Here is a 23736-nt window from a genome sequence, read left to right on the forward strand (position 1 = left end):
AATAATCACAGCATATCTAAGGTTACAAATTTTACAGCCTTCTGAATAGTTATGTGTGATCCACCGTTGTTGACCATTTATTAAAAGGAAGACACAGACTGCTGTGGGCAGCAACAACGGAAAAACAAGCCGATAACAGCTGCCGTACCGACTTTCTCAGCTCACACTGAAACTATAAACTATGTGATTTTGTAATACTGGTGCCTGGAACTCTACTTTGAGAGCACTAGGAGAACATTAAACTGTCCATCAATGTGGACATTTTGTTCATGTAGGCAAAATTTTCCTCTAAATCTGGGCATTATTTTGGCTATTTTAGTGCATAACACAGTTGTGTTTTCTGGGAGTTTCTTTTATGAGAACGTCTCTGTCTTCACAACTCTTACAATTCAGTTTTTATTCTAATTGCATAGGCCTGACATGGGGCTGGTTTTAGTGGTGATCAGTAAAAATGACAAGTATTTTTCAAAAATTAATCTCAAACAGAATATAATATTTTGTAATAACTATTAAGACTTTAAAAAATGAGGGGAACCACAAAGCAGTTGTGGTTAGGGCACCTAAATGGTTAGTAGCAACCCCGATCTGAGTATTTCAGAAGCTGCTGATCTACTTATTTTCACACACAACCATCTCTAGGGTTTACAGAGAATGGTCTGAAGAAGAGAGAATTTCCAGTGAGCAGCAGTTCTCTGAACCAGAATGTCTTGTTGATGTCAGAGGTCAGAGGAGAATGAGCAGACTGGTTGGAGATGATAGAAAGGCAACAGGAAGTTAAATAAGCACTGGTTCCTACCAAGGTCTGCAGAACAGCATCTCTGAACACACAACACATCCAACCTTGAAGCAGATGGGCAACAGCAGCAGAAGACACACTGGATGCCACCCGTCAGCTAAGAACATAAAACTGGGGCTACAATTCACACAGACTCACCAACACTGGACAATAGAAGATGGAGAAACGTTGCTGGTCTGATGAGTTTCCATTTCAGCTCCACATTCAGATGGTAGGATCAGAATTTGGTGGAAACATCATGAAAACATGGATCCATCCTGCCTCGTAGCACTTTAACACTTCCTGCTTTGCTCTCCGCTCTGCTTGCATTTTTCTTCTTTTTCTTTTTCTTATCTTTACCAGCAAGAGATTCAGGAACAAGGATTCCTGGTCACTTATAAATCACTGGAACAAATATATTTTTTGATAAATTTAGTTGATTGCCATCGGAGAACTAGTGGAATGATGTCTCCTAACCCTGCAGTATGGCTAACTAAGGGATTACAAAATGCATGTAAAAAGAAAAATAATCTTTACAAGACCTTTCTTAAATTGAGAACTATAGAAGCAGAGAATAAATATAAGTTATATAAGAATAAACTAACCAGTATAATGAGGACAAGCAAGGAATTGTACTATAAAAAATTATTATATGAAAGTAGAAATAATATAAAAGGAACTTGGGATATATTAAACAGTTTAATTACTTATCAATCAAAGAAGAATACCTATCCTGACTATTTTGTTGTTTCAGATACTGAAAACTCTAACATGAAGGAAACAGTGAACAGTTTCAATGATTTTTTTGTCAATGTGGGTCCAGACCTAGCATCAAAAATCCCGGATCATAAAACAGAGTTTAACATTGAAGTAACAAACGGTAATTCAATCTTTTTGTCTGCTGTCAGTGAGCAAGAAGTGATAAATGTCGTCAATAAATGCAGGAATAAATTTTCTAAGGACTGTCATGATATTGATATGTCATTAGTAAAAAAGGTAATTCATAATATTTCACTACCCTTAACACATATTTGTAATCTCTCATTTCAAACTGGATGTGTTCCAAAGAAAATGAAAATTGCTAAAGTTATACCGCTGTTTAAAAATGGAGACAAACATAATTTTACAAACTACAGGCCAATTTCATTGCTGCCTCAGTTCTCTAAAATTCTTGAGAAACTCTTCAATAAATGCTTAGAATCATTTATTGACAAACATAACTTATTAAATGAAGGACAATATGGTTTCAGGGCAAAAAGATCAACTTCAATGGCAATTATTGATGCAGTAGAAGAAATTACAAAGGCACTGGACAATAAAAAATATGCCATTGGAATATTCATTGACCTTAAAAAGGCTTTCGATACCATAAATCATTCCATCTTGCTCAAAAAACTTCATAGTTATGGGATTAGAGGAGTGGCTTGGAACTGGGTTAAAAGTCATCTAACTGATAGAGTGCAGTATGTGAGGTTGGCAGAGTTTTCATCAAGGTGTCTTGACATTACTTGTGGTGTACCGCAGGGGTCAGTATTAGGCCCTAAACTATTTATCCTGTATATCAATGATGTATTCAACGTATCTGAATTGTTTAAATGTATATTATTTGCAGATGATACTAATATATTTTACTCTGACGATAACTATAATAACCTTATAAACACCGTAAATATTTAACTTGGTAAAATTAAAATATGGATGGATATTAATAAATTATCATTAAATTTAAATAAAACTAAGGTTATGATGTTTGGGAATTACAAAACGGATCCGGACCTACAGGTAGTTATTGACGACATACAAATAGATAAAGTATCTGAAAACAAATTTTTAGGAGTAATAATGGATAGTAAATTATCATGGAAACCACACATAAGACACATTAAAACAAAAGTTTCCAAAAGCCTTTCGATATTAAGCAAGGTTAAGCAGTTACTAGATTATAAAGCACTCCGCATCTTGTATTCTTCTCTAGTACTCCCATATTTAACTTACTGCGCTGAAATATGGGGAAATAATTACCAAAACACAATACAGCCACTCTTTATATTACAAAAAAGGGCAATGCGCATCATACTTAAGGTTGGGTACTTAGAACACACAAAACCACTTTTTTTGCAGTCCAGAGTGTTAACAATCCATGATATCATTAAATTTTGCACTGCACAAATCCTGTTTAAAGCATACAACAACTTATTACCGGGAAACATTCAGAAACTATTTATTTTGAGAGACAATTGTTACAGCTGGAGAGGTTCTGGGAACTTTAAATTACCAATGGTGAGAACCACCAGGAAAAGTTTTTGTGTGTCTGTATGTGGAATTAAACTGTGGAACGCACTGGGGATTGAACAAAAGCAGAGTCCAAACATCCAGCGGTTTAAAGCACTTTATAAACACAGGGTGTGGTCAAAGTACAGAGAGGGTGAGGTTTAAAGGGGAATGTCATTTTTTTTATTTTTTTTTTATTTTATTACTTATTATTTATTTATTTTTTGTCTTGTCTTTTCTTTTAGTATTAATAAATTATATTGAATTACATCTACTAGTAATTAATTCTATACTAACAATAAACATATTATATTATATATCATTATGCTTCTAAATCAATTTTGTGGGCTGTTTCTATAAATGATGGAGATGGGGTGGAATTAAATAAGTTTTACTTCCTTCCACTCCTTTTCGAGCTTATTGCATTGATTTGGTTTATGATTTACAAATATTCAAGTACGCGAATTTATGGATTGTATTACATTATTATTTTATTTTTTTATTATTATTTTGTTTCCTTTCTTTCTGATTATTTACATATATATGTATATATATATATATTGTTTTTTGTCTTGTTATGTTTCACACTATTGTACACTATGTATTGTCACAGGCTCGAAATAAAAAAAAAAAAAAAAAAAAAGTATCAGTGAGCTGCACTGAGTGTGAACAACTTTCCTTGAGGATAACACAGTTGGAGAAAAGGATTGAAACACTGCAAGACATTCGTGTGAATGAAGAATTTATTGACTCTATTGCAGCTTCTGTACAAGCTCCTGATCTTAAGTGGGGATTTTAACATTCACATTGATAACATGACGGATGGTAATGTCAAGGAATTTCTTTCCATATTGGACATGTTTGGTTTGTTGCAACATGTAAAAGAGGTCACATTCTTCGAGGTCACATTCTGGACCTGGTTTTTTCAAAGGGTGTTGATATTTCTTCTGTAGCTGTCACTGACTTGGCCTTGTCTGATCATTTTTGTATTTTGTTTGATTTATCGATCACTCAGAATGTCCAACCAACCTGCTCCTCGGTTAGGAAGAGGTACATTATTGAAAGAACAAGTGCTAAGTTTGTGGAGACCATAGCTATTTTACCAACAACCAGCGCAGAGTCAGTTGATGGACTCCTGGATCATTTCAATCTGAAAGTCTTGAATGTAATGGATGCTGTTGCACCGATAAGAATCAAGAGCACCTTGAGCAAACAGAAAACACCATGGAGAAACACCACTGTGGTCACCAGCCTAAAAGAGAAAGCAGAGAACTGAGTGGAAATGGTGGAAAAATAAACTTTAAATTTACTATGAGCTGTACAAACAAAGCCTGCGTAACTATAACAATGAGCTGTGCAAGGCCAGAGAGCTGCATTTATCTCAAATGATTAACAGGAATGTCAACAATTCTCGCACTCTGTTTGCTTTGATTGAAAAACTTACAAATCCTCCTAAACAGATAAGTCCAGAGCTCCTTTCCACTGAGAAATGCAACCAATTTGCCAACTTTTTTAGCCAAAAAATGAAGACAATTAGGCAAAATATTAATTCCACACAGTCACACAAGAAAAGTAGTCTGTGTCTAAAACCCGGAAATAATTCTGATGTTATGTCGCGATTTAAAATGGTTGATTTAAAAATCCTACAAGAAACAGTTTGGCATTTGAAATCAACACGCGCTCTGGACATTTTACCATCCGACTTTTTAAAAACAGTTTTTACCTCAGTAGAAAGTGATCTCCTACTGATAGTTAACAGCTCACTGGCATCAGGCTTTTTTCACAAGTCACTAAAGATAGTTGCTATTAAGCCACTCCTAAAGAAAAGGACTCTAGACGCCTCAATAATGAACAACTATAGACCTGTCTCTAACCTCTTTTATTTCCAAGATTATTGAGAAAGTTGTATTTCACCAGCTTAATGACTTTTTAAATGAAAGTGGAAATCTTGATAAATGTCAGTCCGGCTTCCAACCTCATCACAGCACCAAAACAGCTCTGGTCAAAGTGTTAAATGACATTAGGTTGAATACTGTGTCTGGTCAAGTACCAGTCCTGGTTCTGTTGATACTGTAGATCACAGAAACCTGTTGCACAGGCTGGAAAACTGGGTTGGACTTTCTGGAGCGGTCCTTAACTGGTTCAGGTCCTATTTAGAAGGCCGGAGTTATTTTGTTATGTTCGGCAGCTATGAATCCGAACGAGTGGCCATGACTTGTGGAGTCCCCCAGGGGTCAGTCCTTGGACCTCTTCTGTTCAACTTGTATATGCTCCCTTTGGGTCAAATATTACAGAACATTAGCATTAATTATCAGAGTTATGCAGATGATACACAACTTTATGTGTCTGTCACCAGAAAACTGCAGTCCAATAGACTTATTGTGTCAATGTCTGGAGCAAATAAATATCTGGATGAGGGAGAATTTCCTACAATTAAATGAAGACAAAAATGAGATTATTCTGTCTGGTAGCAAAGAGAAGAGGGTCAGCATTGGCAAACACCTGGAGACTCGCGCTCTTAAAATCACCGACCAAGTTTGTAACCTGGGAGTGTTGATAGACTCAGACCTGACTTTCAACAGCCACATCAAAGCTTCACTAAGAAGCTTTTTACCAGCTCAGAAACATCAACAGAATTAAAAGTCTAGTGTCCCAGAAAGACCAAGAGAAACTCATCCATGCATTCATCTCCAGTAGACTGGATTACTGTAATGGTCTTTTAACAGGACTTCCTAAAAAGAGCATTAAACATCTGCAGCTCATCCAGAACGCTGCTGCTAGAGTTTTAACCAGGACTAAGATATCTGAACACATCACACCAGTTTTGAAATCTTTACACTGGCTTCCAGTCAGTCACAGAATAGATTTTAAAACCCTTCTGATTGTTTACAAATCCCAGAATGGTTTAGGCTCAGAATACATCTGTGATAGGTTCAGACTATAAACCTAGCAGAGCTCTTAGATCCAAAGACTCTGGTCAACTAGTCCAGACCAGAGTCCAGACTAAACATGGAGAAGCAGCATTTAGCTGTTATGCTGCAAACAAGTGGAACAAACTGCCAGTAGAGATTAAACTTTCCCCAAATGTAGACATTTTTAAATCCAGGTTAAAAACATTTCTTTTCTCATGCGCCTATGCATGAAATCTGCACGGTAACTTTTGAACTCATCTTTCTTTTCAATCATTGTATTGTAATTTATTATTTTATTGTGATTATGTGTTGATGCCTTTCACCATTTCTAAATATTTGTAATGCCATTGTTTTATGTAAAGCACTTTGAATTGTCCTGTATATGAAATTAGCTATACAAATAAACTGCCTAGCCTTGCCTATCAGCAGTGCTGGCAGTGTAATGTTGTGGTGGAAATCTTGGCACATTTTGGGCCCCTTAGTACCAACACACCACAGCCTACCTGAGTATTGTTGCTGACCATGTCCATCCCTTTATGACCACAGTGTAGCATCTTCTGATGCTACTTCCAGCAGGATAATGCACCATGTCACAAAGCTCAAAACATTTCCAATTTGTTTCTTGAATCTACGATACCAAGACTGAAACCAGTTCCGAGGGAAAAATGGGTTCAATATTAATCTGGTACAAGCAAGGTGGACCTAATAAAGTGGCTGGTGAGTGTACATTATATCAGCCCATAAGCTTTTTTATGCTTTTATAATCTGATCAGTGAAAATTCAACTTAAATATCCCCAACTAGATGCATAGACTTGACTCCAAACATTACATGGGCAGCCAGAGTGAAGTTCACACAGACAGCAGTTTGATGAAAGTTTGAATGTAAAGAGGCAGGGCTTCCTGCTTCCACCTTCACACCGCTCAGGTTTTCATTGCAGTGGGGTCCAGGTTTGTAAACGGGTGATTTTAACTCTGACTGGTCTGTTTTCACGAAACGGGCTATAATGAACTGTTTTCACATCTTCCTCTCATTTCCAGCATTTGTGCCACTGCAGCTTGTCTGCACACATTAAGACACCAAAGAATCGTGGCTCCTGAGTGTCTACAGGCTCTTTCCGTAGACCACATTTGGTAAGTACAAACCGATATACACCTTTGACCCTTGACAGAACCTGCAGGACCAGAGACCATCTGACTAGGTCATTTAAAAATTACTTTAATAGTTCAAGTCTCTTTTCTGCTGCCACTTTTTTCAGATGAAAACACATCAAGCGGTGTTAACTAGCTCCCTTATGCACAGCTAAACCATAAAAAGTCCAATATTTAAAAAATATTCTTGGACCAGCTTTAGCTTTGATTTTGGTATGGTTTTACTAAGTTTATGCAATTTTGGCCAAGATCTTGAACTCATGATTGGTAAGTCTGACCACTACTGTAAGTCTTCTCCAGCATATTTCAAAGATTTAAAATGGAGCTTAGATCTCAATGGTTGGAAAATTATGTCCCACCCTCCCTGAAGCAGTCCTTTACTATTTTAGTCTGAATCTATCTTTCCCACAGGGACAGAAAAAAACTTATTGATGGAAAACCTAATCATTAGCTAGTTTGTGGCCATCAGGTGTTTTTATTTTGGGGCAGATGAAGTTGCTGAACCTTGATGTGACCAGCTGCGAATATTGAAGCTAGAGAAATGTTAGTTGTATATCTTGTTGTGTAAATTAAGTCGTACACATTTATGCCAGACACAGCATTTGTCCCGTTGAGCTTTATTAACTATAAATTAATGTCAGACTTTTTATTTAATTCTTTTAAAAAAAAATAAGTTTAGCTGTCTTGGACACACTTTAGTTTAGGCAGCAACTTACATTCAGTTTAGAGATTTAATCAAACTTGAAACTGTAAGTAAATTCTGATTTAAATTAACAGCAGAACAGCAAGTTTGTTATTAGCACAAATGACAATGCACTTTACTCAAAAGAGGTAAATTAACCAGTTCTAAACAAACTAAATGCACTTCTTCTTGTCTTCATGACTCAGAGGGTAGGACTAAACCAAAGTGTAACACCAGCAGGCCGTCCTGAGAAAAAAACACAAGACAAAAACGATTACTGAGGATCAAACCTCTTTTCAACTTTCCAGTGTTCAATTTATTAAAAGTTTGTTTCTAGATTCTGTTCCAGATGATGCACGTTTGCATGTAGCTTTTCAGTTAATGAAACATCTTAGTTTTTCTGTGTAACATTTATCTTGTGATAATCTCAGGCAGGTCTTTAGTTTCCAGGGGAGGTTCATTGAAGAGAAAAAACTCAAGGAGGATGTTCCACATTATGAAGAAAGTCAGTTTCCATGCAGTCTGGGGAATAAGAAGGATCTTTCTTTATACGAATAGTGTAAAATACAGGAATATGGTTCAGATAAGGCAGTTCAAGGAAAGTCTTCCTGGTAAATGCATCATATTCAGAGATCAGTTGTTAAAACGCTGCTGGTATCTGAAGCTGTTGGTCTATGTCTCCATCAGGATACACCAGCGGCTGCAGCTGCACATAAAGCTTTATTCGGATCACCCCTAACCAATGTTCACTAAGAGAAATGTTTGCAGTGCGAGGCTCAGAAATACATGAACTCATTTTCAAGCAGTTTTATTCACTGATGAATGCTGTGATACCACAGTAGACCTCCAAACATCAACTTCCGGTTTCCTCAATGACATCCAGGCACAAACTGTCCATGGACTTCCAAGTTCAACCAGGGGAGAGGTTATGATTTGTCATTTGTCTTTAGAGAACTGGTCTAAGTAATACAAAAGTTCAACAGGTGAACATTTGCAGTTCTTAAGAGCCTTTATATTATCAAACTTAGGCAAAATAATTATGGAAAAAAATGCTGTTTTCATCATTGGTAGTTTTATTCAATAAAATCCACATTATTATATAATGAAATATAATATTTGATGATAAAGAATTTTATTTGCTGATATTCACAAGGATTATTTTAGAGAAATTAACAAAAACAGCGCATGCATGATCATTTGGAACGGGGTATAATGTGTAGTTCCTCTGTACCTGTAGTGCATCTTCCCCTGCAGAGTTCTGGATGTCCTTCAGTGACTGGTAATGATCGAGGAGGTGATCGCCACAAACCACATCCACCTGCAAGAAACACAAACGCTCATCATTCAGATTTTGTGAGAACAGCAACACTAAAAATACTGAACACATCTTTAAATTTATTTATTTAAAAACAGAAACTAAGAAAGGGAATTTTGCAGTCTAAATCATAAAAAAAATGTAACAAATTCTGACAACTGTAAAAACTGTGAAGTTGGGAGTGATGGGATTGTGGGGTGTGTGCTGTAATGAAGAGTGACCTCCACGTCTGTCCAGACTCGTCCCAGCCGAGCAGCACTGAGACCAGGAAATCAGCATAAGCTGCTAATCCTCCTCCACGTGTTGCTAAATACTAAATACACTCAGGTCTCAGCACCCCATGATCTGATCGCACCTGGGTATTTCAGGACACGCTGTATGTCAACATAAACCTTCTCTTACAACACGTCTACAGCTCTGACAGTTGAGGTACTGCTATAATAATAATGATGATTCTAAACAGATCAACACAGGGAGCATCGACGGTACTTAAGATGGAGACATCCTGCTGAGTTTTGACCTCAGCAGCAGATTCTTCTAAGCTCTGCTCTTATTCAGTAGTTAGTTTTGCAGGTAAACTGGAACAAACATTTCTTACTGCACTAATTGTTTTTCTTGTTTTTGTAAAACATCTGGATGAGGCATACTGGTAAAAATAAAAAAATAGAATATATTTTTTATGATTATGGTTTACAGATTATGAAAACCTAAACATCAAAATCTCATCATGAAATCATGATGATCATTTTTGCCATCATCGAGCAGTTGTGTAAAATAATCCACATTCATTATGTTACCCTCTACATGACACAAAAGGGGGCATTTGTTCTCATTTTCCAGAATTAATATACAAAAAATATATTTATAGAGACAGGAAAAAAACAAAAAAAAACAAACTCTTCCCTCACCCACCCTCCCATCTTCCCTGGGTGGCTGTTCATCTCAAGCTTGGATCCTCTACCAGAGTCCTGGGAGCTTGAGGGTCCTACCAGTATCTTAGCGATTCCTAGGACTGCTCTCTTCTGGATGGAGATGTCTGATGTTTCTCCAGGTATCTGTTGGAGCCACTTCTCCAGTGTGGGGGAGACAGACCCCAGTGCTCCAATGACCACTGGCACTACTGTTGCCTTCACCTTCCAGGCTTTCTCCAGCTCTTCCTTGAGTCCTTGGTATTTCTCCAGTTTCTCGTGTTCCTTTTTCCTGATATTTCCATCACTGGGGATGGCTACATGGATCACTACAGCTTTCCTTTGCTGCTTATCCATGATCACAATGTCCAGTTGGTTGGCCACCACCATTTAGTCGGTCGGTATCTGGAAGTCCCACAGGATCTTAGCCCTCTCCTTCTCCACCACCTTGGAAGGTGTTTCCCATTGTGACCTAGGGGTCTCCAGTCCATATTCTTCACAGACATTTTTGTACATTTTGCCAGCTTCTTGGTTATGGTGTTCCATGTATTCTTTGCCTGCCAGTATCTTGCACCCTGCTGGATTGTTTCAGGGGCCTCTTTGCAGAGCCTGTACCTGGGGTCTCTCCTGGTGTGGTAGATCTGGGCCTCGATTGCCCATGTACTCAAGACTTGCTCCTGTGCTGCCATGATTAGCTCCTCTGTGCTGTCCTTCAGTCCAGCCCTCTCGAGCCACTGGTAGGAGTTGTTCATATCTGCCACTTCAGCGATCTGTCCGTGGTACATCCATGCAGGGCTTGTCCTCCCATGATGGTTTCTCTTAGGGCTGCAACTAATGACTATTCTGACTGTCGATAAGTCATCAACTATTAACACGATTAGTCGACTAATCGGATTATGTATCTCATAATTACTAAATGGATGTCATTTCACTTTCAGCTTTTAAATCTTGCATGAGGTTGTTATGTAACTCCAATGTTCCTCCTCTTTAAATGCTCGAGCATTGCAGACGTACTTCTGTGATACGTAAGGTCTGCTTTACAAATCTCGCATGTATTTAATTTATTGTGCAAGTTTAATTTGAAGCAGTCCCAGAGTTTTGACAGCCTCTGCAGCCATTTTGTTCCCTGGTTCACTGGCCCGCCACCATATTTTTCCCCTGGCGGACTTTATTGTGCATGTGCAACTCTCAGCAGAGATAGGAAAGAAGATGATGTCTCACTCTGTAGTTTTTTTTTTTTTTTTTAAACCGTCGACGGTTAAATTCCTTGTTGACTATTTTTCTTGTTGACTAATTGTTGCAGCCCTAGTTCCTTCACTTTATTCTCCTCCAGGTTCCATTGCCTGAGACATTCACTCAGTGCTTCATCCCTTGGGGTCATCTCCCTGATGTATTCATGGAGCTTGAATGTTTTATTTTGGATAGCAACCCTGATGTTCACTAGTCCTAGGCCTCCCACTTAAGCTTAGCATATAGCCTCTTTACACTGGATTTGGGGTGGATCCCTCCATGCAGGGTGAACGGCTTCTGTGTTTTAACATCTGTGGTCTGAACTTCCTCCTTTGGTCAACTTTTTATCCCAGCTGGGTATCTGATCACTGGCAGGGTATAGCTGTTAGCTGTTCGGATCTTGTTCTTGCCATAGAGCTGACTTCTCAGGGCCTGCATTACTTATTGCATATATTTGGCTGGGGCAGCTTTCCTTGTGGCTTCTTCATGGTCGCTATTTGCTCTTTGTATGCCAAGGTACTTGTAGCTCTCCTCAACATCTCCTATTCTGCCCTCTGGGAGTACAATGCCCTCTGTATGGACTACCTTCCCTCTCTTTGTTACCATTCAGCCACATTTCCCTGTTGTGTGGATCAGTGAGTCAATGTTATGAGACAGTAAAAAAAAGATAAAAAGTTTTACCTGAGGGGCTGCATGATGAGGCATCAAATACACTCTCTTTCACACTCCTTCTTATAAATATTTTACATATTTCCATATATTCACAGGGATTGTCCCTGTTGTTCTGTCAAGAGAAGTTGTGCACGAATGTGGATAGGGGCGTGCCAGTTTGGACGCCAGTGGTAACCAAGGAAACAAGGCTGTTACGCTACTTTATGAAAAAGAGGACTGTTGCGTTCAGGTCACCCGTTCTGCATCCATGGGTCATTGCTTTATTGGGGTTAGCTGTAAGAGAATCAGGAGGGCTTCATAATAGGAGCAGGGCAAGCCCAAATAAGCAACTACACTGAAGAAAACAAGCCCAAAAACCCGCAACGTGCGTCTGACGATATCCACAAGCAACTTCACAGAAAAACAAGCCCAATGTTGATAACAGGCAGATTTAGCAACACTGCTGCTTTTCTCTGGAGCAGTCATCTGTATCTCTCCCTTTGTTTTATCAAGCTGGATTTCTTTCTCCTTCTACTGTTGTTACTCATGTTGCAGTTTCTTTTCCTCCAAAAATCCGGAAACACGGAATCACAAACCGACCAATCACAAGGGAGTACTTCCACGTAACTGCGCTGCAAGCATGGGTGCACGTCAGGTCGGGAAGAGGTGCATGTCAAGCCTCTGCAGACCTACTTGGAGCCTACGGTGGTGATGCTGTAAATCCAGCTTTACATTGGATAATAATAATTTTGACACAGTTTTTTCTTTTAAGATTTTGGTGTTGGGTGACCAATCCAAAGCAAATTGGCCATGGTCAATGAAGATCATGCCACGACACCAGCCATTAGTTAATTTCACACCTGGTAGAACACCAAGAGAGCAAGAACTGGTGTGTCTGTGAGCACAAGCATGCATCTTGTTTGCAACTGGAGAGATAACCAGAGCCTGCTATCACTGCTGAGCCAGGCCAAAGCTGTAGATTTTCATCCGCCTGTATGAGGTCAATAAAGAGCCTACTTTCACTCTCCCTTTGCTCAACTCTTTGAGCTTTGACTCTTTCAAACAGATTATTTAGTCAAACAGATTATTTAGACTCTCTTCTCACATTACAGTCAAAAACTGATGACGACAACTAGATGTGGGACCAGCAGTTATCTCAGCTCAGAAAGGACCTCCTAACATGAAACATCTGGGAAGTTCATAAGGTAAGATATAGTTAGCTACTTGGTGGCTGCAGACTCGCCTGGCACATTGGACTCAGCTCCATCTTCCTTCTGATGAACATCTCCACGTGGCGGATGGTGGCCTCACCAGACACACGAACATAACGCCTCTCAAGGGCCTAAAGAGAGACAACCTGGTTAGGACATATGTTTATCAGCAGCTTCAGGAAACACAAAATAAAACCAGAGATACAATAATACAAAAGCTTTAAGGTACTCCTCATCTCCTTATGAACAACCAACAAAACATGGCTCTCTGTGAAGTTTTCTAAGTGTGGACACAACCCTGGTTCATCATTTAAGTTAGCTCCTTCATGCTTTAATGATTTATAGGTCATTGTTAAGCAGCTTAAAAAAACATTCATAGTACAAAAAACTGGACTGAAACTAAGGGGTGAAAAACAGCTAATTCACAAAACACAAATTATATGTAAACCTAAAGTCTTAGGCTTCATTCACACTGCAGCTCAGTTCCGATTTTTTGTCCATACGTGACTCACTGGATTTATTAATGACAGTATGAAAGCTGCAAATCCGATCTTTTTAAATCCGACCCAGGCCACTTACATATGTGGTCCTAGATCGGATACGTATCTGATCTGTGACCTCAGTCTGAGCAGTCATGTCACATTTCATCCGACTTTGATGTCACAGAAGTCAGACGGCACAATTCTGTTTTCACAATATTTTCTTTGTTGTCTTTTCCTTGTTTTTTGTTGTAAATGAAAATGACGAAGAAACAACACCATCACTTTAAATATACGAATGATAAGAAAATTAATGCAATGAAGGGAAGGACGGGGTGTACTGACAATTAGAATGTGTTAACAAGCGAGTCAGGTCGTGTTTTCTATCCTACATCGTCGGGTCTGGTCCTGATTTTACTGGAAGATATCCACGGGTCGGGTTTGGTGATCATCCTAACGGGTTTGGGCAGGTGCGGGTTGGTAAAGTTGGACCCGTGCAGGACTCTGCACAGACAAACTCGGCTGCATTATCTGTACATGCCCCTGTACAGAAGCGCCACAAAAGCCCATTGTTAACATTTGTGCTCTCCTTCTTTCATTCAGCAGTTGGGCGTCATTTTATCGGCTCAGAACAGACAAGTACTTCCAAATGGATAAACAGACGTGAAGTTTCCATTAGATCCATAAATACTACGTGACAATGTGTTATCCTCTGCGCATGTTCACACTTCAGGGCCACATATCGTTCACATCTGAGCGTGATGAAGGTCGCATTGAAATGATAACGTGAACGACCACGAACGTAGCCTTACATAGTGTTTTATATCATTTTTAAGCGTAAAACATGACTATTAAACCCTGTGCACACTTGTCAAAACAATCACAAATCTCTCTTTTTTTTTTAATCGGGGGTCTTAGTGGAGACTAAAAAGATCTATAACTTCTTTTATCCATTCTGTCTTTATATTTACCACAATGACGCATGTTGCGGATGTTTATTTCAGGTCTTTAGATTTTAAGACTTTACCTTATAGTTGGAGATTCCTTCTTCAGCCCTGAAAACAGAACAAAAGGGCCAAAATGAGCACAACTTCTTAAAATTAAAGGGTTTGGTCTAATTAAATATTCAGTTAAATAAAAATCCAGTTTCCTTTTCCAAAGCCATTTTCCTTGACTTTGCTGAAAAATTTCATACAGTTCTTCAAACAGAGGTCAGATAATTCATTTAATGCAGTCTCATGTTACACTGAGGCGTCTGAAGTCTTTTTTATATTATGATATAAAAGTTAGAAATATTAGTTTACTGTACAAGTGTTTGGTTAAGGAAGCTGGAGAGAATCACAGGGAGAACATGTAAACTCTAGCAACCCTTCCCAGGTGAGACTCAAACCAGCAACCTCCTTGCTGTGAGGCAGCAGTTCTAACCACCACACTGCAGCCAGATGATTCAGTATATATACAAACAAATCACGGTACGACAGGATGACAATGGCCTGGTGTTGTTTTAAAAGGTGAAGACAAGGAATTGTGGGACCGAATTATTCTGTCTATGCTAAAGGAGATCTTACAGATTGCTTTGGATCATTTATCCAACAGCCGCTCTCATCGTGGCCCCTAGTCAGTAAGAATCCATATCATGAAAAAACTACTGAACTAAATCCGAGGTCTTTGAAAGGAGCCAATGTTCAGAACAACAGAACAACCTGCTGGCTTATCTTTGTAACTGCAAGATATTTTCATTCATTGCTTAAAAACAAATTCAGGTCAGTTAATAATATTTACAGACTTAAAGTAACCAAATTAAAACTCAATACTGCTTTTATTTAATGTAATTTATGAAAATGAACACCTGTGGCACAAGGCAAAAACACGGCGAAATAAATGGCTAATTAATTTTTCTTTTCTCGTTTAACAGTTTAAGTTAACATCACATGTGTAACAGAAACAGCTCACCAACAAGGAGAATGAAAATGTTATGTCTTCAGAAAGTGGAACAGTTACACTCCTGTAATTAAGATGAAGTAATAAAATACTCACCGAAGAGGCAAAAATATAAACACTCAGAGAGAAAAAAAAAAGACTAAAGAGAACCAGACTTGGACCAGTTTTGTAGGCAGTATGACTTCGTTCTCTAATAAAAGCAGGAGTCAAACTTGCAAACACCCTGCTTAGGGTGGGACAAACGCAGACCCTGTGACAATACTGCTCCATTTCCACTGAGCGGTGCGGTTCGGTGTGGTACAGCACAATGTGCTGTTTTGTGTGCTTCCTGGTCACTTGATGTTGAAAAAATAATAAGAAAAAGTTGCCAGCAAACAAAAGTAAGGTTGTGTTAGTTCTAGAACTACAAACAGTCCTACGCGTATGATTTGGGCTAAACCCTGCCTACCTACAGAGGGTCCAACTTGCCATGGAAACGCTCACCTGACCAGGCTGGACCTACAGTAGCATAGTGACCTGAACCGTACCACTCAGTGGAAACAGGGCTTAATGTCTCCAAGTTTTTGATGAAGACGGCCCCCAATAAAAATTAACCCTAAAAAAATAAAATAAAATTAGAACAATAACATCTGAAGAAATAGAAGCATGGTGCAGGTCCTTACCCAACAAACTCCAGCAGCAGAGACACGTCCAGCTCAGGGGGAATGGTAAACACAGAATGGGGAAAACTATTCTTCTTCTGTCTCTTCAATACAGCAGGACATTGAGGGGAAGCAACCACTGCAAAGGAGACCACACTGGGTTTGGATGACTAACTGTAATGATTTTGCGCCTGTTGTGCTCCATCTTTAAAAAAAGTCTATTAATGTAATATTCAACAGAAATTTTAAATATTTAATTAACTGTGGTCATTAAATCCTTCTGTACTGACACACTGTAGCTTACAGTGTGTAAACTAGTAGTGAAATAACATTGCTCCATGGGTTAATTTAGGCTTTTAAAGCAGGATTAACTTACCTGGTCTTGGCACCGGCAGCCCTCTCTCTTTGTAGAAGTTACACATTTGTTCTTGTTCTACTGTTGCACAAAAGGAAAAAAGTTCACATTAGTTTGAGAATGGAAAATTAGACAAAATGCAAATCAAATATATCTAAAAGTACATTAATACACACCAATCAGCCACAATTTAAAAACACTGGACCTCACTGCTCTTGAAAAATACATTGTCTGGAGATCTGTGGAGGCTATGAATAAGCATTAAAAGACACGTTTTATTTAAGATGGACAGAGTCTGAAGAGGAAAGTATGTTAACAAAAGATCTCTAATTTAAGCTCGCTGAACACTAAAGATAAAAATATTTCAAATGGCAAGGGAGGAGTTAATCTGTGAGATGAGAGTAAAACATTTGCCAGCAGGAAGAGGCATCACATCAAAATAAACTAAAATAAACTGAGTGATTGAGGTTTATCATCTCAATATTTAGGAATAAGTAATTATAAGTAAATGTGCCACAGAGCAATTATTTGATTAATGATGAATATTTAATAAACCCTATTGTTTTATCACGTTAAGACCACCTTGAGACCAGCAAATCTGTTGTTTTATCCACTTTATATTTGGATTGGAGGTGGGTTAGGTCCATCTTGCTAGTACTGGGATGGACCCTCTTCTTCCCTAAGAACTGCCCTGATTCCTGATGTTGTAGGCTATGTTCACACTGCAGGTCTTAATGCTCAAATCCCATTTGTTTTAATGGTATCCTTTTTTTTGCGTGGTTGTTTACATTATAATTTCAATGTGACCTTCATCGCGCTGAAGTGTGAACGGTATGTGGCCCTGAAGAGACGTCATGGAGCAGGACTCTAGTATCTAATTACTCTAGACCATTTTGGTCACACATACGACTAAAATTTGTTGAGTATCATTGGATAGTTTCTCTTATTCAGACCATTCTCTGTAAACCCTAGAAATGGTTATGTTTAAAAATCCCAATAGATCATCTGGTAACAACAACCATGCCCCAAACAAAGTCATTTAAATCCTCTTTCTTCCTTATTTTGATGCTCAGATTTCAGCAAGATGCCTTCACCATGCCTATATAACTGAATGCAATGAGTTTCTACTATGCGATTGGCAGATTAGATATTTGTGTTAATAAGCAATTGTACCTAATAAAGTGGGAAGTGAGTGTATATATGACTCTCTTGCAGAAGGATCCAAGTAGGGCATATGGCATATGTGCCAGCTGTTATATGATGCAGACACTGCCTACTAGGCATGCATCGTCATGTGGGTTAAGTGGATTTAAGGTTGTGGCTAAATGGCATATAAACAAACATCAACACACGCATATACTTACATTCTTCCAGAAATGGAACCATTTTGTAAACAATATCCTGCAGTTGTCTGTCTGGCCTGCAGACGAATTAAACAAAAACTCAATAAGGGTTTTAGTACAAACAGGACTGAGCAGATTTTTTTATCGGGATCTAACAATTTGTTGTTCAACAAAATGAAATAAAGAATCTCTTTCCTCTCCTGTATTACTTAAACTCAGCAATCCAAACCACAGTAGATGCCTAATTTCATTAAGCAGCTATTCACAGTGAATAATTTGTCTAATATTTCTATGATAAGCAACCCACCTGATGTTGTAAAGAGGCTGAGTCTGGTGGACAACAATGCTGCATGTAGGACACCTGTTGCTGCTGAAGAAATGCTTCACGATGCAGCTTTTGCAAACTGAGATAATACAAACCACAACAAAATATAAATTAAATGGTAACTTTACAGAACTTTAGTTTTCTTTTATTCAATATACAAAAAAAGAAATTTCTTGTTTTGGCTAGAAATTAACTACATCATTGCTGGGTTAATACTGGCTGATTTATTCAGGAAGTCACTAAATAATAATAATGCTCGGTTTATTTATATTTTTAAAATCAAGATGTAATGAGTGATTTTGTTATAACTCACATGTGTGAAGGCACTCTGTGATGGTGGTAGCATCTATGAGGAAACCGCAGCAGAGGGCACAACGGATGTATGGATAAAACTGATTGAGAGGCAGCTTGGGCTGGTAAACGTAAACAATTCATAGTCAATGTTTACAGCTTAAAAACAGCATGCTGATGCATTTACGACACGTGAAGAGAAAACCTCTAGTTTAAATAGTTATTACAGACGGGAGAAACAACTGCAGCTCCTGTTAGAGCGAACAACTAAAAGCATACCTCGTCCGAGTCGCTGTCCGATTTGTTCGTTGACTCATCATGATTCGGACCAAATGCAGGCGATGACATACTCAACACTGACAACACTACAAGTTCCCTTTACTCCGTCAGTTTCAACAGTAAAATAAGTCTTTCTGTGAGCATAAGTTCAAACCGACTGTACAAAATTAAAGTTTTTTTGTAAAGTGCCAATAAACTTTTCCTACGCTAGCTACGCGTGGCTCGTGCGCTAACGTTAGCCTGGATTGAAGCAATAACACGTGAGAACTGACAGCAGTTGAGGCGCTAATGTTAGTCACTGTGAGACACTTATTTATATTGACAAAAGCCGTAAAATAACGCTTAAAAACAGAGTACTACCCAACTCTGGCAAAAAACCTGAAACTTTGTTGCTTTTCTCCGTAACTTAATTTCCCTCGCTCGTTCTTTACGTATTAAAAACCCATTTTCCGGATGGGGTCCTTCAGAATAAAATGACTAGTATTTTTCTTTTTGTGTGTGTGTGTGCGCGCGCGCGTAGACTGTATTTATATATTTTGCTTCTGTATAAAAGTTATAAGAGTTGTATGACTGAAAGAATGAAAGAATTAGAAAATGCGACTGAAGTTAAACCAATGGCAGACAATATAATAATCTAATCGTTTCAAACGACATAAAATTCAGTTTATTGTATTTTGAAAGCGCATTGACGTCAGATCCTACCACAAGCAGTTTCTGTTTAAAACGCATAGGACCTGCAGGATTTCGCGGGATTTGTTTTGGCGATTGTTGTAATCCCCTCACCCCAAATTCTTCACTTTGTGAAGCTTTTACGTCAAGTTGCGGCAGAAGTTTTAAGCAACTAAGTAAGTAATTTATTTATACAGCTCCTTTCAAGCACAACTGCAACTGCAGTGCCTCACACAAAAGAAAACTGTTTTAAAATGCAATTAAGCATTACAATAGTGTAAAACATTACAGTTGTCTAAACATTACAATTATCTAAAACAATCAACAACATTCTGCTGAATAATATCCATTTTCAGTTATACATCAGACGTAGTTTAGTGGTTCTGACAGTTTTTCATCATCAGGTATTGTTTAAATCTTAAAAAATGAAGATGAGTGTTTATGAATAGAGAATTTAGAATGTTTAGAATTTATGAATATGTTATTTTGGAAAAACAGAATTAAATTGATCATATAAAATCGATCTAATTTGGTTGGGGCATAGGGAAAATCAACCAAACAACTCATTTACATATTTTTAGAAAGAAATGTAAATAAAATTTTGGGGAAATAAATGTACAGATATTTTTCCAGAAAAAACAGGCGAAATGACAGGACCAAAGCAGATGACACAAATCTTCTATAGACTGTTTAAAATTGAGCAGGTGACATCAACCTCCTTTTTGTATCTTTGCAGAAATGACTTGCAGGGATAAAACTGGTGAATTATTTTCGTAGATACTGCTTTGACCTTATTCACAATCAAGTATTTGGAGGGAATACACCATATTTTCTTCCAGTTCAGATTAGAAGTAAGATTATTCCAGTAAGATACAACATTTGGAACAGAGACCATATCCTTTTGGAATAAAGTATGTATATTAAGATTTTTACTTTTTTTGTGGAAAAACAGATTTGACCTTAAGTGGTGTTAGCAAGATCCAACACCAGATGAAATAGCATCAAAAACAGAGCATATTTCTTTGGCGGTATTGGAATACCATACTTGTCTAAAAGTTCAGAGTATGACATTAAAACACCATCAGAGTTGAATATTTGTTTCACTAAATAAAATCCATGCTCAAACCAGTTTTCCAAAAATAAAGATTTATGTTTTTATGAGATGTCTTTATGGTCCAAATGACGTATTGGTGGGAAGAGGGGGTTTTTACATTATAACTACATAGTAATAAAAAATTTAAGGCCACCAACCTTTGAAAATATATAATTGGGGTTAAAATTTTAGACTGAGGGTGGGTTTCTAATGAATTGTTTAATCCAATTTATTTTAAATGTATTGTTTAAAGTTGAGAAATCAATAAAATTCACAAATTGCTCATAGGATCTCATTAAAACTGATTTTCTAATGTAGTGTTTTCTATTCCTCCATACAAATGTATAAAGGGTGTTGTCAATAGAATCTGCAGTGTTTATTTACATCGAGAGACAAGGCTGCACAGGTCAAACAGGAAATGCCCTCTGCTTTGGTCAGTACTGGATACCCCTGATTGATACTGTAGATTCCTATGGAGCTATGAGTTAATTTTTTTTTATTTTTTTTTTGCACCTTTTCTAAGATGGGGTCAAAGTTTAAAGAGCGTCTTGTATCATGATTTTTGTTGGTAGTTATACCAAGATAAGTAACAGAATCTTTTACAGGAACGCCATAGCTGGAAGAGGCACAACAGTTTTTAAGGGCTAGTAGTTCACACTGATGTTTAAGCAGAACCCAGAGGCAGCAGTAAATTATTTAATAATGGCAATGGCTGCTGAAACTTGTGAGGTATCTTGCAGAAATTAGGTCATATCGTCAGCCAGCTGACTAACGGTGCTCTCTTTCTCGGTTATGGGGATGCCTTCCAAGTGGTTCATTTTAATAAAATCAGAAAGTAATTGCATACATAGCAGAAATAGGTATGGGCAGACCAGGCAGCTCTGTCTGATGCCACGTTTCAGATTGAATCTGGAAGACGTGCCTGCTGATAGCTTAATTGAACAGTTAGCATTTTTATTCATGCTCTTAATAGCTGCACAAAAATAAGGGCAAAATCAAATTTTTCTAAGGTGTGAAACATGAAGTTGTGTTTGATGATAAAAGCTTTACGAAAATCTAGGAACAAAATTAAGCTATTATCATTACAGAGATGGGCCAGATGAGGTGGCTCGGGCATCTGGTTAGGATGCCTCCTGGACGCCTCCCTGGTGAGGTGTTCCGGGCACGTCCCACCGGAAAGAGGCCCCGGGGAAGACCCAGGACACGCTGGACAGACTACATCTCTCGGCTGGCCTGGGAACGCCTCGGGATCCCTTCGGATGAGCTGGTGAATGTGGCCGGAGAGAGGGAAGTCTGGGTTTCGCTGCTTAGGCAGCTGCCCCTGCAACCCGACTCCGGATAAGCAGCAGAAAATGGTTGGATGGATATTTTCCATTGAATAAATTTGAATAATCTTGTATTAATCTGTAGTTAAATTATTTTGTCATTTTAAAAACATTAATCTTGTTTTTGTTTAATTTACTGGTCAGTTAATTATTGTTTAAAAAACATTTTTTTAAGTACTGATATTCTTGAGTTTATTATTTAATATTGCCCTTGCAATAAAGATATTAATACACACTGTAAAATTGTGATTTTTCTTTAAGGGCCAAGAAGTATTATCAGTATCGATATCAAGAAAAAGTACCATAACCCAATGGTATCATATCAACAGGAAAAATTATGGATTTATAGTGCTTGTCATGCCGCACATGGTTAAAATGTTAACGCAATTAAATTAGTTAGCACCGCGTACAACTTCACTTGACAGAGACAGTGATAATCCCCCAAATAACAAGGGAAATATGTAAATAAAAATATATATAATAAAGAACAGGAAAAAGGTGGAGACTCGCCATGCAGCACAGATTACATTTTTGAGCAGCTTTTATATTACCTTTTATTTCTATTTATTAAAGACAGTAAACGAAGCAGCTGGGAGCACTGCTCCAAAACTATTGAAGTGATCTGAGGAAATGTCCTATTAATGGGCCTTGACCCAAACAAGCTCATTTTCAGTTGGCTTGATGAACACACGGCAGAAGAGGGACACACATAAGCTTCTGTTGTCTCACAGGAGATGTCAGTCGAAAGCTTTTTTTTTTTTTCTTTTACATTGCCATATCCAAAATGTTTACTGTCCAACTGGACTTATAAGAGAGAACACCTAGAAATATATCTGAAGAAGTGGAGATAAGTTGCCATGGTGAACCTGGTAAGAAGTGAATCAGCTTTGTGACAGCACCTGAAGTTACCTCACTAATCCACCAATCCTGCTTTGTAGTGCAGGCCTCAGGCCTTCATGATCACCTAACTTAAATCCAACTCAGATACTTTCAGAAGAGTTAGATATAAAAACAACCAGCTAAAGCAAGTGCTAAATATTTGGATCCTATATGTCATTTTAATATTTAGATGTTTTCTGTATTGGTTTATACTTTTTAAAAATAGTCTAAATAAAGAAAAACCAATTTAAAAGTTTGACAGGTATTGTGTAAAACTTCATCTTAAAGGACTCTGTTTGCCATGTTTAGTTATTTACAGGACAAGATTACGTGTTCCTTTTATGGGAGGGAAAAACTATACAGAACAATGTGCACTACATCATTCTATCCTTTCAAATAGTTTGTATTTTGCTTTTTTGAGCTGAGTGAATGTGAAGTAGATTACCAGGATGAGGGAAGACATCTTGCACCAAAATCAAAGAAAAGTGGTGTATCTGAGAAAAGATATACTGAGTCAGGAACCCAAGGAACATTCATTTTCCCAACATGCATTGTTGCAAAATAACAACAAATTTGGGGGTTGGGGGCAATAAAGCAGCACAGTTTACCTAGCTTTTTAAGTTAAAAACTTTAGTAAAAGATTCATAATAATCATATTCAACTTTTAAACATTCCTTCCACCTGACGTGTGCAGAGTACACTCACTGAAGTCTTGGACGTCTTGGTTAAATATTTGCTTTTGCTGCAAGGAAGTGTATCCCAGACCATCAACTGGAATATAGATCTTCATATTCATAGTTTTCATTTTTGGATTTCTACTTTTCCTCAACCTTTTCTCAAGTGTAAACAAATAATGTTTGTTAGTCGATGTAACTAATAGATGAGCAACATCCTCAGAAAATATTGTGTTGCATGTTTTTGCAGATTTGCATTTTTACACCTGTGTAATAAATTAACGAAGTCATGAAAAGAGTCATGTTAGAAAAATTGTTCAATGCACTTTGCAAAAAC

General features: G+C 37.8%; 1 protein-coding gene across 1 annotated transcript; it reads right to left on the reverse strand.

Annotated features, from left to right (window-relative positions):
• Positions 1 to 7715: 7715 nt before the first annotated feature.
• pcgf6 (polycomb group ring finger 6) lies at positions 7716 to 19220 on the reverse strand. The gene is made up of 10 exons (XM_042010732.1): positions 18760 to 19220; positions 18503 to 18602; positions 18172 to 18268; positions 17886 to 17941; positions 16543 to 16602; positions 16188 to 16305; positions 14612 to 14639; positions 13138 to 13236; positions 9022 to 9108; positions 7716 to 8036 (listed from the first exon to the last, which is right to left on the reverse strand). Exons 1-10 carry the CDS (start codon positions 18826 to 18828, stop codon positions 7986 to 7988), a joined length of 765 nt encoding a protein of 254 aa, XP_041866666.1. The 5' UTR covers positions 18829 to 19220; the 3' UTR covers positions 7716 to 7985.
• Positions 19221 to 23736: the final 4516 nt, after the last annotated feature.

The sequence above is a fragment of the Melanotaenia boesemani genome, chromosome 16 (assembly GCF_017639745.1).
Source record: "Melanotaenia boesemani isolate fMelBoe1 chromosome 16, fMelBoe1.pri, whole genome shotgun sequence".
In the NCBI taxonomy this organism is placed as follows: Eukaryota; Metazoa; Chordata; class Actinopteri; order Atheriniformes; family Melanotaeniidae; genus Melanotaenia; species Melanotaenia boesemani.